This window comes from Python bivittatus, unplaced genomic scaffold (genome assembly GCF_059951505.1).
Source record: "Python bivittatus isolate LINGU-HERP-01145 unplaced genomic scaffold, Pbiv_v1 ctg000330_np1212, whole genome shotgun sequence".
Taxonomy (NCBI): domain Eukaryota; kingdom Metazoa; phylum Chordata; class Lepidosauria; order Squamata; family Pythonidae; genus Python; species Python bivittatus.
Window position 1 is genome coordinate 24,831,092 of NW_028277058.1, and position 17,097 is coordinate 24,848,188.

Consider the following 17,097-nt stretch of genomic DNA (forward strand, 5'->3'; position numbering starts at 1 on the left):
TATCTATTGAAAGTGTCAGATATAGACTGGGTAATCAGTTATGTAATTATTTTAATTTCACACTGAGGAATATCTTTGTACATATTAACATTGACCATTTTACATATTGTGATCTCTTTATATTTTTACAACCTAGGCCTTATATTGGACAATGGAACTTGTATTTCTGCATCAGATTGCCCATGTATTTATCATGGGACAGCTTTCCCTGTAGGTTCAACAATTGAGCAAGAATGCAGTAACTGGTATGTAATCTTCTGTAACTTCTCTGATTTGTGTCTTGCCTATAGTTGCTCTGTTTTATGGTGTTTTATTTGTATGGAGAATATCAAATTTACACCCACAATTCTTGCTGTGGAATAGGACAAAGGAGGTGGCTGAAAACCAAGGTCATATTAAAATCAGGCCCAACTTTACTGGCTTTGACGTGGTGGTAGAAGAAATCTTCTGGCACACCAAAGAATGAACCATTCTTATAGGTTCCTTTACTACCTAGTTATATGTGAACATTAAGGCCTCTGAATTAGGCTGAAGATTTGAAGTCCCAACACCAACTTCCTTTATGGTGAACTTCACTCCTTCACCCATTTTGCACAGTATCATTCCTTGTTTTTCATTGTTATGGATCCATCCCAGCACATTATACATTATAGTTTTAGTACCCATGTTAAAGTTGCAACCAGGTAGACTAGTCAGATAAAAGATTATCAGATGGCTCTAGTTCTTATCATCAATTAGAGACTCATATCATACCATAGCAACATAACTTAGTGAATGAATGTTGGCAATATATGGTGGGAGCCAAAGTAGAATTGGCTAGTGTTATTGATGAACATGCATGCCTCAGGTGTGGATCAAAGAGGGAACTGCTTCCAGGATTGCCCATGGAATTGTCTTCTCAGAATTAAAGGATGCTGCCAAAGGATCTAGAGTAGGTCCCATTCTGCACTGTGTCTACTCAGGTACTAGGAGCAGAAGTGAACCCCTGTAGCCTGGTCTGTTCTGTTCTGTGTGTGAAAGCACAAAAAAAAGTACTGACTTTTACTTTTATAGTAGTTTTTATGTACTATATAACAAAAGGGCTATTATGTAGGTTTGTATTATAAACAAATCTACAGTGCTCATTCTTATCTCCAAATAATTAAGGTTTTTTAATTTTTAATTTTGTTTAGCATTTGTATGGGTGGTGTTTGGAACTGCACTGAACATGATTGCCCAGGTAACTTTTTCTTTAAAAGATAACTCTCTGTGTGGGTATGTGTGGGGGTGTGCGTGTGAAAGAGAGAGAGAGAGAGAGAAAGTGTGTGGGGGGGGATGTTGAATTCTAGCTAAAATGTGCATGTTAAGCTTCCAACCTCCATAATACAAGCCTATGATTTAAAAACATTTATGCTGTTAGTTTTTATGGTGATAATCTTGAGATTGAGTGTTGTTAAATATTGGGCAGCACATGTAGTTAAATAAATAAATAGCCCATTTACTCAGAATTAAACCCAGTTGTATGCATCCTTAAATTTACTTACTTCTAGCTGCCAAAATAAATAAATAAATAAATAACTAAAGTATGTTCAGAAAAAAGTAACCTCTTATATGATTTGATTACTGTACTTCAGCTTACAACTATGGTGCATCCTAGGATATTAGTGTTATTACTTAAACCAACATGAAAAGTGTGATAAAAATTTCCATGTAATGTATCAGATCCTACAGATTCCCTCATGCTTCATGTTTATTGTGAATAATATTTTGACTATTGAACAATGGTTTGCTGTGGTGATCATATTTCAGTTTATGTGCAGCTTCTTCATCCTTTTTTTTCTTCTTCTTCTTCTTTGATTATCTGGAAATCTTACATTTATATATATATGTGTGTGTATATGTATGCCAGAATACATATTTTAGATACCAGAAACTACTGAGTTCTCTTGATGGTTATCAATAGAACATCAACTATCATAAACAAATTAATATTGTCCACCATTAAAAACCTGTCCAAAAGGATAAATTTTTAAAGCAAACAAGGAGAATGAATCCTCAAATGAGCAGGAATGCTTTCCAAAAAACTGGAGCAGATTCAGAGTAGGGTCAACCTAACCCATATCGAAGCAGGCAAATCTTTCAGATGGCTTTAGGGAATGGAGCCAGAGATCGTATAGAATAATAATTATAATATCCCATAATCCTAGGAGGAAATTAGGATTATGAATCAACCAAGCCCTAACTGAAAAACCTTTGTTTTGAATCTAGTAATCCCAGTAACTGAAACTGAAAAATCCAGATATTAACGTGTACAAAGAAAGAAGCAAAGTAGCTGCAAAAGTGCATTGTTCCTTAATTTTTTAACTCAAGATGTAAGGGTCCAAAGCAAGCTACTGCCTTAGAAACCCATTACAAGAAAAATTCTTTCTTTCATACTTGATATAGAGATATTATCAGATGGGGTTTTCTGGATGTATTTTTCTAACTGCAATCTATAACACCACTTGAGTGCGTGAAAAGCCTTGAAAGATTTCTAAGAATACGAAATATCTCCTTGGCTGACCTTGACAATCTAAGCAGTATCAGACCTGGTTAGCCCTCAGAAGAAAGACCATCAGGAAATCCCCAGGCTGTAGGCTGGACTAGGAAGTCAAAATAACATCCCAATGTAAAAACAATTCTGATTTGTTAAAACCCCATTCTTATATGGATCTCTCCATGAAATCACCAGGAGACTTAACTGAACTCAGCTGGACTGCTGAACTCAGAGGAGACATTATCTGTATCAATGAGCTTCTCTGAGTAATTGCAAATTACTTTTGAAGCTCTCTTGAACTTTAGTTTGTGGCATGTCTTGGATTAGCTTTCATTAGTGCAAGTCAAGTAACGGAAAAAGAATAAAAGAACATGCACATTGTGGTATCGAAGTTATCTTGCATTCACTTTATAGTTTCTAATTTGTGTTTGGTTCTATGCGATACAGATATTCAGCAACTACATGAAATCACTGGGTGAGATCATCCACCGGTTTGGGGTCCAGAATCATCAGTATTCTGATGAGACCCAATTATATCTTTCAATCTCAGGACAGCCAAGTAAGGCTGTCAAAGTCTTGTCCCAGTACCTGGAGGCTGTGTGGGCCTGGATGGGAAGAAACCAACTCTGGCTCAATCCTACCAAGACTGAGTGGCTGTGACTGTTAGGACCACCTAGGTCTGGGGATTTTCCATCTTTACTCCTGAGTGGGGTTGCCATTCCCCATTCAGGAGTGGTGTGCAACTTGGTGGCTTTCCTCAGCTGCATTTGGTGAACCTGTTGTGCTCTCTCCTGGACTGAGAGACCCTTCAGACAATTGCTCATCCCTAGTCACCTCAAGGCTTAACCACTGCAATGCACTCTACATGGGGCTGCCCTTGAAAACTACTCAGAAGCCTCAGCTGGTCCAGTATACAGCAACATGGGCAGTGATGGACATGCCTTAGTATGCCTGTGTGACACCTCTGCTCTGCAAGCTGCACTGGTTGTCACTATGCTTCTTGGTTCAATTCAAGGTGCTGGTTATCACCTATAAAGCACTCCATGGTATATGGCCCAATTATTTAAAGGACTGACTATTTCCCATGGTTTCTGCCTGGCCAGTATGAGTAGGCACACTCCAGGACCCCTCTATTAAACGATCTAATCTTTTGGGACCCAGGAAGCATACCTTCTCTGTAGTGGCCCCTGCCCTCTGGAATGAGGTCAAGCCCGAGATCTGGATGGCTCCTACCTTGGTGATATTCTGGATGGCCTAGCTTAAAGACCTAGCTATTCTCCCAGGCCTTGAGGTAGGGTAGGTGAGACCCTCCTGTTCGAAATGTTGTCTGTATTGATTGGTTTGCCATCTTCTAACTATCATGTAATTCTTTTTTGGATTAATTCTTATTTCATTTCCTTTTACTCATTTTTTGTGTTGCTATTTAGTTTTAATGTTGCTCTTTGGTTTATGTTACTCTTTTAGTTATGTTGCTCTCAGACAGTTGGTTGGAGTCAGACAGCATAGAAATTGAATCAATAAAAATAAAAAATAATACAGCTTTTGTATTGATCAATCTTTGCTTTAAGCTGAATGTTCAATTGTTGGTGAATCCCATTTCACAACTTTTGATGGTCGCCATTATACCTTTCTTGGGAGTTGTCAGTATATTCTGGTAAAAGGCACTGGGAAAGACAAATTCACACTCACTTTACAGAAAAGTTCCTGTGGACAGGTAAGTTGACAGTTTAATTAATATTTTATGATGATCAGTAAATTCCTATATATCTAATTCAGAGGAAGCCAATAAATTACTTAAGAAGATTAGCAATAAAAAAATCAGTGTTTTTCTTGATACTGAGTGTCTTTTATGATCAGAACCTGGATTTTGTTTCAACTATAAGCACTGGCTTTGTAAAAGCAATTGCACCTTTTACTGTGATTAAGTCTAAAGGTTTTTCATTCATGCATGATTACACAAGCATGTACATATTTGGTTACAGTCTGAGCAGGTGTCTTAGACAGATAAATGCTCTTGGTGACAGGTCTGAACAGGCTTGATATACTGCCAACCAGATAAGAGCATTTTGAAGCTGACTGAGATATTTATTTGATATTTTATGTGCTCTTTTCTTGGAACAATAATTCTGGAAGCTCAGAGAATATAAAAATATTTGATCAGGCATTTACCCTGATGGTTAGTTAAATCTAGGATATGCTGAACTTGCTGAAGCATTTGAGTTATTTTTAAATTATTTTAGCTAATTATCTGGTTATTGCATTCCAAGAGGGAAACAAAGTTACTCTTGGCATTAGCCTATTACTATTATCTCTATTTATGCTGCAGTTATGCTTTTTAATTAAAATGGGTTCTGTTTCAGTAGTTTTACTTGTTCTAGTTGCTTGTTTTACTTATTGTTTTATTATGCATGTTATGCTGTATTTTTATTTACATTTTAGATATGTGATTTGCAGTGTATGTAACCCATCATGAGGTGACTTTTTGCTTTAGTTAATAAATAATAATATATGCTTTTATTTGTAATTCTAAAGTGAACTTTCTTTTGATCATATCAATAGGCCTTGCCTATACCTCTTATACTAGTGCTTTACCCTAGCATTTAAATCCCCATTTTTTCATGAAAATCACCATGCCACTCTCTGTCATCTAGATCAACTTTTCCAAACTCTGGGCCCTCTGGAACTCTTGGGACTGTAACTACCCAAAATCTCAGGCCAGCATGACTATTGGCTGTTACTTTTTCAATCTGGAACTATACAATTCAACATTCCTAGCCAGGGCAGTACATATACATTAGCATTATATGGGAAAAGGCAGTCCAAGATAATCTATCTTACAGAACTGTAGTGAGAATAAAATTTGGGAGTGGGAGGGAGGATAAAAGTAGAATGAAAGTGCAATATTGCTAAAAATGGAATATAATACAGATTAACAATATTTGCTCTATATGTTCCTTTTCTCATAAGACTCAGCCCTCCTCTTCCTTTGGTTCATACAGAGCATTGATTATGTCTGCATTCAGTCTCTGATACTAATTTTTGAGGATGACATAAGCAAGCAAGTGATTTTCACCCGGAGTGGTGAAATTCAGTACGGTTCTTCCAACCAGGGATTCATCCTGAATGGTAAGATACCATTTAGTATATATTAGTTAATTATCTTCCTGAACCTAAATTCCCTTTATATATACTAACCAAGCTGTTTCTGAGAAATAAATATATTGTACATGTGCCAGATTGCACTGGCCAGATACAGAGTCATCCCCAGTAAAAACAGCTAAAATGTTTAGATAGGATTAGGCAGTTCTATGATTCTGATTTCTGTTTGTCTTGTACTAAGTCTCATTTTCTTTCTCTCTCTGTATAAATTGGGGGATTATGTATATTTTAACCTTCATTCTGTACTTCAGGTTGTATTCTAGACAATATATTTTCCTCTGTCAAATCTTCTTCTAATCAATAATATTAATTTGGAACACAGTCTTGTCTATTTATGGAGACTTAAGGGCAGACAGCATTTCATTTTAGCAAAACTGCATGATCTTATGATCTGCCTGGAGCACTGTGTTTTCTTTGGGATGCAATTTTGGCTTACCAAAGTTAGCAGCTGTTTTTTTTTTTTTCATGAGTTAGGCAGCTCTGTATAATTTATCTTCTTTGACATTCAATTTTTGCATTTTCATTTTTGAAATTAAAAAGAGATTTTACATTTTATCTATTTTTAACAGACTTTATTTTGTTTATGCCCTATGAGATTGGTCCCTTTATCCCCCAAAAGATAGGGGAAGGGCTGAATTTTCTAGATACTGTGCTTCTGTGTTACATGGTAAGGTGGTTACACTATTGAAATTATTTCCTTTTTTTTTTTTTTTGCTTCTTGGCCTTTTAATAAGTAGAAAGACAGCATAGGTTATGAAAACTCTATCTTTTTGAAACATTAGGCATAGGGGTAGATGGCACCCTATCTTGGAAGATAGGTGGTGGCAGCAGGAACTACCGAGCCACTGTTCCAAAGCACTGTATGAAGACCCAGAGGCCTTCTGGAAATGAATGTTTATGCCTTCCACCCAATGAATTCAGCTGTTTGCTGCAATATGGTTCTGAATATATTTTCACGAAAGGATAAAAGATTAGCACTACTTTTTAAATGAATTAAAATGAATTCATGAATCCAACCTTGTAGCTTCAGCAAGCTTCTTCTCAGTTTTGGAGCCAAGGATTGGTTCAAATTAAATAGCTAGACTTCACTGAGCACATGAACTGAATTAGGTAGCTGGCTATCATCTCTGGTATTCTATGTGTGAAAACAGTTGAATTGGAGCAACTGGTATAGCTATAAGCCATGCCTTGTTGCAATTATTTGCTATGTTATTTTTATCTATCTATCTATCTATCTATCTATCTATCTATCTATCTATCTATCTATCTATCTATATTTCAAATTTAGACACCTCTCATCTCACGAGGAAGTGACTCTGGGCAGTTTACAATAAAACAACAAATAAATATTAATTAAAATACAATAAAAACAGTATACTTCCAGCACAGAAAATTACCATAGATACGTCATTCATCACATGGTGGTCCACAGTTTTACATTTTTGTTTAGAAAAGCAAAAATAGATGAAATGCTTTTCATAGTCTTCTCTTGTCATGATTAATTAGTATATCACACTTGTCCTCTGTGGAAAAATTTAAAGTCTTTCACTCTGATATATAGGAATTATAAATTAGCTGCAAGTGATTATTCTATTTAAAGTCACTTGAGGCTGGATTACCACTGAGCTTCCTACTTTTTAGGAGGTTCATGAAGACTCTGGGGAAAATCACAATCATTTTTAGTTCTCTTTAATTCTTTTTTATTATTGTAGGAAAATGGGGTCATAACTGCAGAATCATCTGTCTGCAAAAAATTCAGTTGTTCAACGGTTGAATTATAAAATAATTTGTCATCTGAAATGTGCAGATTTTGAATGTTTACCACTTATGGATAATCTCAAAAGAATTAATAAGAAAATGGAACTGTGTTTAGTTGAAAGATGTAAATGAATTGATAGATAGATTGATCCTTCCACGAACAGAAAGGATTTTCAGAAAAGACAAATAGTCAGCCAATGTTTCCATAGAAGGAAGAGGGATGAAAGTACATTTCTGTGTAGCTCCACCAAAAACCACCTCTTATGCTGTTCTGCAGAATCCATTGGAATAGGGCACTAAAGAAATATGTGTGGTGAAAGAAGTAAAAAATAGGGTCAAGGCTGAGTTCTGAATGGACATGGATTGAATAGGGTCAACAATGACTTCCGAGTGTTCAAACAAAGTATATTGAGGTGGTTTGATCATATAGAGAGAACAAATGAGTACTGAATCATAAAAGATATATATAAAGGAAGGGTGAATGGGTCAAGAGAAAGACTGAAAAGCTGTGGTTGAACTGTTGAGATTTTAAAACAGAAAAAGATGAAAATATTAACAAACAAAAGGCACTGAAGCATAGACATTATGGAAACAAGGATGATTTGCAAGGCTAGAAAGATATGAAGAGGTATAGTGAATGTTTGGGAATATAAACTAGATATAGCCATTTTTCCTTTCCTTTTTTTTTTTTTAACTCCCATGTCTTTAATTTCTTTGCTTGCTATTTTTTACTCCTTTTTCCACAGTGCATAGTACTGCTCACTATTTAATTTAATTCTCTTTCTGTTATATTCAGGATATGTGGAAGTACAGAACCTGTCTTCACTGTTTGTGCAACTAAAAACTAAATTTGGTTTAAAAATCCGATTTGCTAAAGATGGTGAAAGGGTGTATATTCAACTCAGTGCTGAGTGGAAGAGCAGAACTTTGGGTCTTTGTGGAACTTATAATGGAAATCTGAGAGATGATTTTCTGTAAGTCAGATTTGTACAGTTATTCCATTATTATTTTATTTAGTCTTTCTCTACATGCATGTAACATGTGGATAATTCTAGTCATTTGCATTGATCAAAATATAAACTGCAATGCCACGACTTGTTAAAAAAAAGTTTAACCATTTTTTAAATTCAGAGGAGCTGTATTTTCTTGACAAATGCTTTTATATTTCATTTATAAAAATAATCCCACTGTAGAAGTAAAAGAAAGAATAATAAACACATCTAAAATTACAAAAGGCAATAAAAAAGTTTTCAGATAGAAGAGATTAAAGCCATTTTAAAGGAGAGCAAGAATAACAGCCTCAGACAAGAACCAGCAGCACAATTCAACAAATGTTTAGTTGATCAAAGGAATCTGCAGTTGGCATGGAAACTTATAAGTTTAAACACAAACCACAAATAAGCAGGGAGGGAATTCCACGTTCTCTCTTTCACTAGCACTCTGAAGTTATCAGTATATTATAGAAATTAAAAATGAGTCTGGGTACTCTTTTCACCAACCCTTGACTTAAGCTGATGGTCAACAAAATGTTCTTTGAAGAAAATAGCAAGGGAAGAATTACAAACTTGGACAAAACTAGCAGCCTTGTTTATTCTCTGTACACCCTTAAGAACAGTTTTCAATTTTTATTTTTACGTATTTGTTCATTTCTTATAAAAAGCCCTGAATTATAATTTTTGTTACAGACAGGTTTTTTTTTTTTTTAAAGGAGTGTTTACTCAGTCTTCCATACTGCACCATATACATGTTTATGTTGTTGCAGTCTTAAAAGGCAGAGGAGGTTTGTTTAGCTTTCTAAACACAAAGTGTTCTGTCAGATGCAGACATAATTGTACTAAACAGCTATAGAATTAGTCTTATAATAAGCTATGATTGCTGCTAATTTGGAGCTATTTATTTAAATGGGAGAGAAGGCAGACATGGCTTATACTAAAATCTGGTTGGGAGCAGAGGAGTGTTTGGGTTCTGCATCAGCTGTAAACTCAGGAAAGGGGAATTGGAGTGACATGTGTAATTCAGAAGAATCTGTTGGCATTGAGGAGTATTATCCCCCAGATAACTGGATGTAAGGGAATGCTGCTATTGTACTGTCCTCCCTGTGCTGGACTACTGTGAGGGATTTTCTAAGCATCTGGAGGACAAAGTCACAGATTTGCTTAGAGCTTGATGGAAGCTATGCTAGGCAAGCTGAGGCTTGTGAGGTATCCTGGGGTGAGCTTGATCCTGTGAGTGCTGAGGAAGTAAACAGAGCCCTCTGCAGCATCGAAGAATGCTGAAGGAAGTGGATTATCTGTACCACTTCAGTCAGGAATCAGGTCTGGGCACAGGACCGAAACAACATTGGTGGCACTATCTGTCTGTCTGTCTGTCTGTCTGTCTTATAGTGGTATCCCAAAAGGGAAATTGTGCCACAATATAGTGGTATCCCAAAAGGGAAATTGTGTCAAAATGCCTATGATACCCAGGTCAAGTAGCCTTGGTTCTGGTTCTGTTTTTTTCTTTTTAATGTGCTGACTCAGTACATGAAATTCTGCAAAGAATGGCATTTGTATAATTGCTGTGCTAATGCACAATAGTTCAGAATATAGACTGAGGGACTGGCAAGGTCAGCATTTGAAACAGTACAATTGGAAATGTTCAGCTGAAGTTCTGCATGACACAGTCCCATCTTGGTCTGAATATGAAGTCACACCATTTAAAGGTCCACATAACCACCATGATAGCATAGAAATTTTCCATATAGGCATAGCTCAGGAGAAAACAGAATATTCTAGTGTTAAGTATATTTTCCTGGACAGTCTGATTCTTTTGTTTAATTGTTCTCATTTCCCCACTTAGCTCCCCATCAGGAATGATTGAAGGAACTCCACAACTTCATGCTAACGCATGGAAGGTTTCCTCAGCATGTCAAGTGCCTGTCAATATTCCTGTGGTTGATCCTTGCAACATTAACCAACAAAATGGTGCACTTTTCATTTACTTGGAGATTTTTAAATCTAAATTTTATCATAATTATATTATTAGATTACAACTCTTATCTGGTGTCTGGGTTTTTTTCCTACCTCCTGATGATTTAAAACTATTCCTTTGATCTTTACTTTGTTCCATATTTTTGGTAAAGGTAATTCTGTCTCTCATATTTGTTTACATATTACTGTTTTAACTGGCCATTGAAGACATTTTACTTACTTTGGTTTATTCTTATTTAAGTCAGTGGGATGGACACTACGCTGATATGTTTGCATGTGTTATATTTTGATCAGCTTCCAGTTTTGGTGTAATATCTATTATTGGATTTTTATTTTTTTTTTGCCAGTTACTTTTGGGCTTTAATATAATAAGCATTGTAATAAGCCAAATGTCACTTTTTCATAGTTGCATACGCATCCCAGTGTGATCTCATCAATCAAGAACTCTTTGCTCCATGTCATATATACATCAGTCCAGGATTATATTACCAGCTATGTCGCTTTGATGCTTGCAAATGTGGGAGAAGTTGCTTGTGTAATGCATTTGCACACTATGCTTATATTTGCAGCAAGCATGGGATTACTATAGACTTCAGATCTCATGTTTCAAACTGTGGTAAGTAACACAGAAATGATTTTTGAATTGAAAAATATAAACAATTAAAATGAATGCAACTTCAAAATAATAGCAATTCTACTTAAAATTAGTAACACTTATGAGAATACCAACCAGATATGACCTGATCTGAATTCCTTTATTTCTTGATCAAGTCAATAAGGTGAAGCTGGTTATTACTTTGGATCTAGGTAGTTACTCAAAATGTGTCAGACTATTTGTGTAGAGTAAAAAGTAGATAATTTAAGATAGCTTTAACCCAACTTACTATAGCTCTATAGAAGAAGACACAAGCCTGACAATTTTTAGCTTCCTATTGCCTAATGAATATATCTATGTGTTTGTGCATACACATGTATGTTGGTGTTGGTGTACTGTGTATGGAAGTGAGTGTGCTTGCATTTCAAATTAGGTAATTTAAAATGCAGCATGGGCTGATGACTTTCCAACTTGAAAATAGGATTTCTTTTTCTTTGAGATCCAATGGGAGAATGGCTGCCTGGCAAGTATTTGTGGTTAAAACACTTTTCCCCCACCACCATCCTGCCAAACATGTTGCTTTATGAATATTACCTACGTTTGTCTGCCATCTATTATGTAATCAGTTTCTCAAGCAAAGTGTCTGAAGGGCATTTTTAAAGACATCTTTCTGTTCTAAAGTGACCCTAGAGTAGACTTGATTAACAAAGAGAGAAGATTTCATGCTCTTTTTGTACCTGTAGATAATTTCTGACATTTTTGCAATATGATGTATCTCCATAGCATTAGTATGCAGAAGCGGAATGCTGTATCACCCATGTTCCTCCTTCTGTGAGCACTCCTGTTCTTCCCTTTCTCTTCTGGATGCTTGTGATTACGACTGCGCTGAAGGCTGTAACTGTCCTGAAGGAAAATACTTTGAAGAATCTATTAATTTTTGTGTGCCAATGTAAGCTATAGCAAATTTAGTTAAATGGATTTTTAAGCTAGCACAAAGCCATGCTACCATAACTCTATGTTTAGGAGGAAGAAACAAACTCTTAGGTTTAGCATCATGTCTCTGCTCAGTTGCCACATTTGGAAAAGGATTAGGGTTAGGGTTAAAAATGCAGAAGAGTGCAACTGACATGATCAGGGGACTCAAACATTTTTCCTGTCAGAAAAGCCTGGAACGTTTGAGGCTTTTAATAGTTTGGACAAAAGGCAACTGAGGAAGAACATGATTGAGATGTATAAAATCTTGCATAGTCAGGCAAATGTTTTTCACCATCTCTCAGAACAGTAGGATCAAGTCATCCAATGAAGCTGATAAATAGATTTAGGAACAAAAGAAGGCACTTTTTCATGTAGCATATAATTAACCTGTGGGATTCATTACCACAAAATGTGATGAGAGACAATAACTTGGGTGGCTTTAAAGAAAATTGGATATAAATTCCTGGAGGACAGGACTGTTTAAGACTCAAAATTACCTCCAGATTGGGGGTCATGTGTCCCAGAAGTATCTGGTTGGCACTGTGAGAAATGAAATACTGGACTAAAATGGGCTGTTTTTATGTTCTTAAAGCATCCTACTAGAATTTGCCTCAGCAGGTGGCAGCACCTAGCTAACCTTGGTTGATCTCAGAAGCTAAGCAGTACTTACATGAGAGACTATTTTTGAATTCTAGACCTGTTAGCTAGTTTGGAGAATCAACAAACAAACAAACAAAGCAGAGGAAGTTAATGATAAACCACTTTGGAAAGTGCCAAGAAAACTGTATCAGTGCAGCCATGAGAAGCCAAGCTCAGCTCTAGGCTATCTGTACTTTTACATACTACTAGTATTGAGATGCATGGCAAAAGCCCAAATTACAAATGGAGCAGAGTAACTTGGTACTGTTACATCAGGGTGAAGGTGCTGAGTTTAAACTCAATTCTGAGCACCATAGCATTAACCAGCATTTGTCATACTTTCTGCAGTTATTGAACCACTAAATAAACATTCAGAAATGTGGAGACCACCTAATTGAGCAAACACCTACCTTTCTATGTTTTCTTCCTTAAGAATATGGGAAGTTTTTTATTTCTTTATAGTAAATAAGATAATAATCATGGCTGCATTTGTGTATGCCTTCCCATCCCTTCATTTATAAAGGTGTTGTACTCTTGTACTCCAAAATTATTCCAACCTTAAGAATTATTAATTATTTTATATACTCCTTGCTATAATAACAAATCTTAATGCAAACTTGCTAAGTTGTTCCAGTTTTTTGTTGCTGGTGCTGGTGTACGGTTGAGGTGGGGCTGAGATGCAATGGGGCAAAGATGACAAGCAATCTTTGGCACCTGAATGTAGTAAGGCTACAGTGAACCATCTGGTGGCCCTTTGAGAACCTCTGGTGACTCAAAAATCATACTTGACAATCGCTGGCATAAACCAACACAAAGGATTATTCTTTTCTATAATGTTGTATTATATCTGAACCATATATGTTTTTAAAAAATCAGGGCTAGCTGTCGATGTTATTATAAAGGCAGAAGTTTTCAGCCTGGAGAAATTTTGCCCACACCATCAGGGTCATGGTAAGTTTTGATTTCAAGAGTTTCATTTTGACTGAATTTGTAGATTGAGTTTTTGTGCATTTAATTTTTGAGTTAGATGCAGGCCTGTTTTAATTTTATATACATTTAGTATGTTTTCCTAAATAATTTCCTGCTTTTTCTTCTTAATATTATAGTAAAACTGTGGTCTATTATGGTAAACTGTGATTTATTATGGAAGAATAAACACTCACTTGTTTTTCTTTCTGGATGCATCTTATTTAAACACTTCTCTGTATGATTACTATCCAATATACCAAGTAAACTTATTTTACTATTTGGCCAAGCACAGGAAAAATAGTTTGTTTATATTTCTGTGGAAATGTGGGCTTGTTTTTATATGTCAAGCCACTTAACCATTTGTTACACCTTACAAATGAATTCACTTAGGAATGTGATTTGTGGGAAGTCCTCCTAGATTTAGCATCTTAAAGCAAGAGTTGGTTGTGACAAAATTTACCCATTGATCTTTAAAAATCATCAAGATATATATATAATTAAATATATCAGTACTCATTAGGGTAAAAATAATGGAACATCCATTGAAACAAAAATATGAGATAGATTCAGTCTTCATGTCCTGCAAAGGACATATGTACTTTATGAGCTAGGAAACTGGGCCTGGCTTTTGTCATAATTGACTGCCTTGAGCTATTGGTGGTTGGGGAGATTACTGGCCAATTTAGCCTATGGGGCCTTAAAATCTACCAACAGAGTAAATTCATAACCCTAGTTCAGATGTGGACTTTGGTGTAATCAGGAAATACAGTGGCTAACACCTGATTTATCTTCAGAACACAACATGTTCTGATAGATAAACAAAGTATATGGAAAATCTAGTCCCATTACAGAGTGGTTATGGGGCCGATTCACTTAGTAGTTTTTGTGTTTTTTTTAAAATTGCCTAAGTCCAATGGATAACTGAATCATATGTACCACTACTAGGTATGTAAAGCTAAAGGATCAAATAATATAATAAAACAAAATTTGAAGGTTTTAATTAAATTATTATGACATCTAAACATAATGGTTGCATTCACCAGTGTCAATCACTGACAGAATAGTATATGCTGGCGGAAGAGATTCTTCTTCCTTATGCTTTGCATGCATATCCATATGCTTCAGAGAACTAGGGAACCCTCTGATAGAGCTTTGGGGGAGATTGAGGGAATATCCTTGTGAGTTACCACCAGTTCTGCCAGTTATGCTGATAATATACATATTAGCATATCAATATTACGTAGTAAGCAGTTTAAAATAATGACATCAGGGGAATAGTTTTCTTATTAAACTTTTTTTTTTTTTTAATGTACATTGACTAGCCAATGTCTAAATGGAACAATGAAATGCGATGAAGTGGCAGCTGTTCCTGCAGGTAACTTTCTTGACTCATTTAGAATAACAATTCCCAAATATGTCTTGGTCAGCTTTCTTTTTTGTGGGAATTATGTTCAGCTATTCAACTTCTAAGGAAGGGATTTAAGTTTGTACCCATATCTCTAACTGTGCTTACCAAACCTTTTTCTGCATGGCTCTTGTGTAAGCCATTATTTTCAGCCCTACAGCATTTCCATATGTCCTTAGACCAGTGTTTCTCAACCTTGGTGACTTTAAGTCGTGTGGATTTCAACTCCCAGAATTCTCCAGCCAGCATACTGGCTGAGGAATTCTAGAAGTTAAAGTCCACACGTCTTAAAGTTGCCAAGGCTGAGAAACTGCCTTAGACAGGAGAATGTTAGCCACCTACAATTTAAGAAAAGTACTGCAGTAGCTGGCCAACCTTATCTAGTTTTAGAAGCTAAAAAGGGTTGGGCCTGGTTAGTACTTGGGTAGGAGCTGTCAGAGAGACCCAAGGCTATAGGCTAGACTAGGAAATTGGGAAAATAATAATAATAATAATAATAATAATAATAATAATAATAATAATAATAATAAAAATCCTAGATAAGTCACAAATGTGCCCATGAAAAGTTGAACTCAATTTGAAGAAGGCTTAATCTTTTTTAAAATTACTATTGTACATGAAATTTGAATGATATTAAGTTGGGGCATATTACTGAAAATTTACAATGTTAGCCAGCAAACCTAATCACTTGTAAGTTAAATTAAAGGGAGAGTGAAGTAAAGCAGATTATATATCATTTGCATTTCATATTCATAGTGCACACATGTCCTGATGGAAAGATCTACTATGACTGCCAGTCTCATGTACCTGGCTTGACATCAGCTGGAGTAAACTGTGAACTAACATGTACAAACATTGCTATGAACTTTACCTGTACACCTTCTCCACCATGTTTGAGTGGTTGCATCTGCCCCCCTGGGTAAGTGATAGCAAAAGTCAGAGCATGGGATGCGGCAATTGTATTCAAAGATCAGATGAATATATCTTTCTCTGGGTACTGTATTATTGTTAATTGTTCCCAATCAGTATGAATGCAAAGAAATTTCAACAGCAGTGCTATAGGCTTCATTTTTATTAGATAAGAATGTATTGGAGGCCTCAAACGGCTTTGTTTAGAAATATACGGGGAGACTTTCTGGAATCAAAAAGATGTATATATTGGTTTGAATGATCATATCTTAACTTAGTAAATCAAGAATGAGCCTTTTGGTTATATATGCAGCTTGCAAATACACAATTCGAAGTTATGACTTAAGTTACTGAGAATATATCCCCTTAAAGTATTAGTTAAATATATTCCATCTGATTTTTCTTTACTTATATTTTTAACCCAGTAAGCCATCTAAAATAAACTCCAATTTTATTTATTTTAATATCTAGTTTCATTTGACATCTCCTATCTGTCTATTATGAGAACTGTTTTATTTAAGATGGAAATAATTCCAGGTAAACACATTTTCAGCCACTGTGTATCAGTTACTTCTCCTTCTCCTTTCTGAGTGTATTAGGGGCAACCTGAAAACATCAAAACATGCACTACAGCCTAATTGAGGATGGTTGAAATCTGCTTGCCCATTTCACCATAAAACTATGTGTAAAGATTCCACTGATTCTATACCTTCCAACTTTCCTATTTTCCTGTTTTAAAATGTATTTACCATCTGGCTTAATGGTGATTCCTATAGGACTCAAAAGCTATCTCTGCACTACTTTGTGACCATTGAGTCAACTGGAACAGAACTTAAATCCACTGTTTTCTATAAAAAGATGATTACAAATACATATGGATAGTTAATTTCTTAAAATTTATGTTTTTACTATTTCAAAGGATGGCTGAGCATAAAGGAAAATGTTACGTGCCAGATAGTTGTCCGTGTATGTGGAAGGATTGGGAGTATATGTCAGGTGAAGTGTTAGCTACCCCTTGTTATACCTGGTAAGTGAGATTATTATATTTTAATGATGTAATTAATTTTAGTACTACATAAGTTGTGACATGGTCATGCATGTGTTTTTTGATTATGTAATGATTTAAAATAATTTAACAATGACTGATGTAAAAAATCCCAAAACTAAGTAGGGTCATACATTGATGGGCTGTAAGTTACATTGG

General features: G+C 35.6%; 1 protein-coding gene across 1 annotated transcript in view; it reads left to right on the top strand.

Annotated features, from left to right (window-relative positions):
* The window catches only part of OTOGL (otogelin like), a 90,345-nt gene that overhangs the window by 16,638 nt on the left and 56,610 nt on the right, over window positions 1–17,097 (top strand). Inside the window, exons 12-23 of the mRNA XM_088141505.1 lie at window positions 137–245; window positions 1,173–1,219; window positions 4,084–4,229; window positions 5,515–5,641; window positions 8,229–8,406; window positions 10,271–10,395; window positions 10,808–11,017; window positions 11,780–11,945; window positions 13,487–13,561; window positions 14,902–14,954; window positions 15,741–15,903; window positions 16,813–16,920. Coding sequence (XP_087997631.1) covers window positions 137–245; window positions 1,173–1,219; window positions 4,084–4,229; window positions 5,515–5,641; window positions 8,229–8,406; window positions 10,271–10,395; window positions 10,808–11,017; window positions 11,780–11,945; window positions 13,487–13,561; window positions 14,902–14,954; window positions 15,741–15,903; window positions 16,813–16,920 — 1,507 coding nt within the window. The remainder of the gene's footprint in view (window positions 1–136; window positions 246–1,172; window positions 1,220–4,083; window positions 4,230–5,514; window positions 5,642–8,228; window positions 8,407–10,270; window positions 10,396–10,807; window positions 11,018–11,779; window positions 11,946–13,486; window positions 13,562–14,901; window positions 14,955–15,740; window positions 15,904–16,812; window positions 16,921–17,097) is intronic.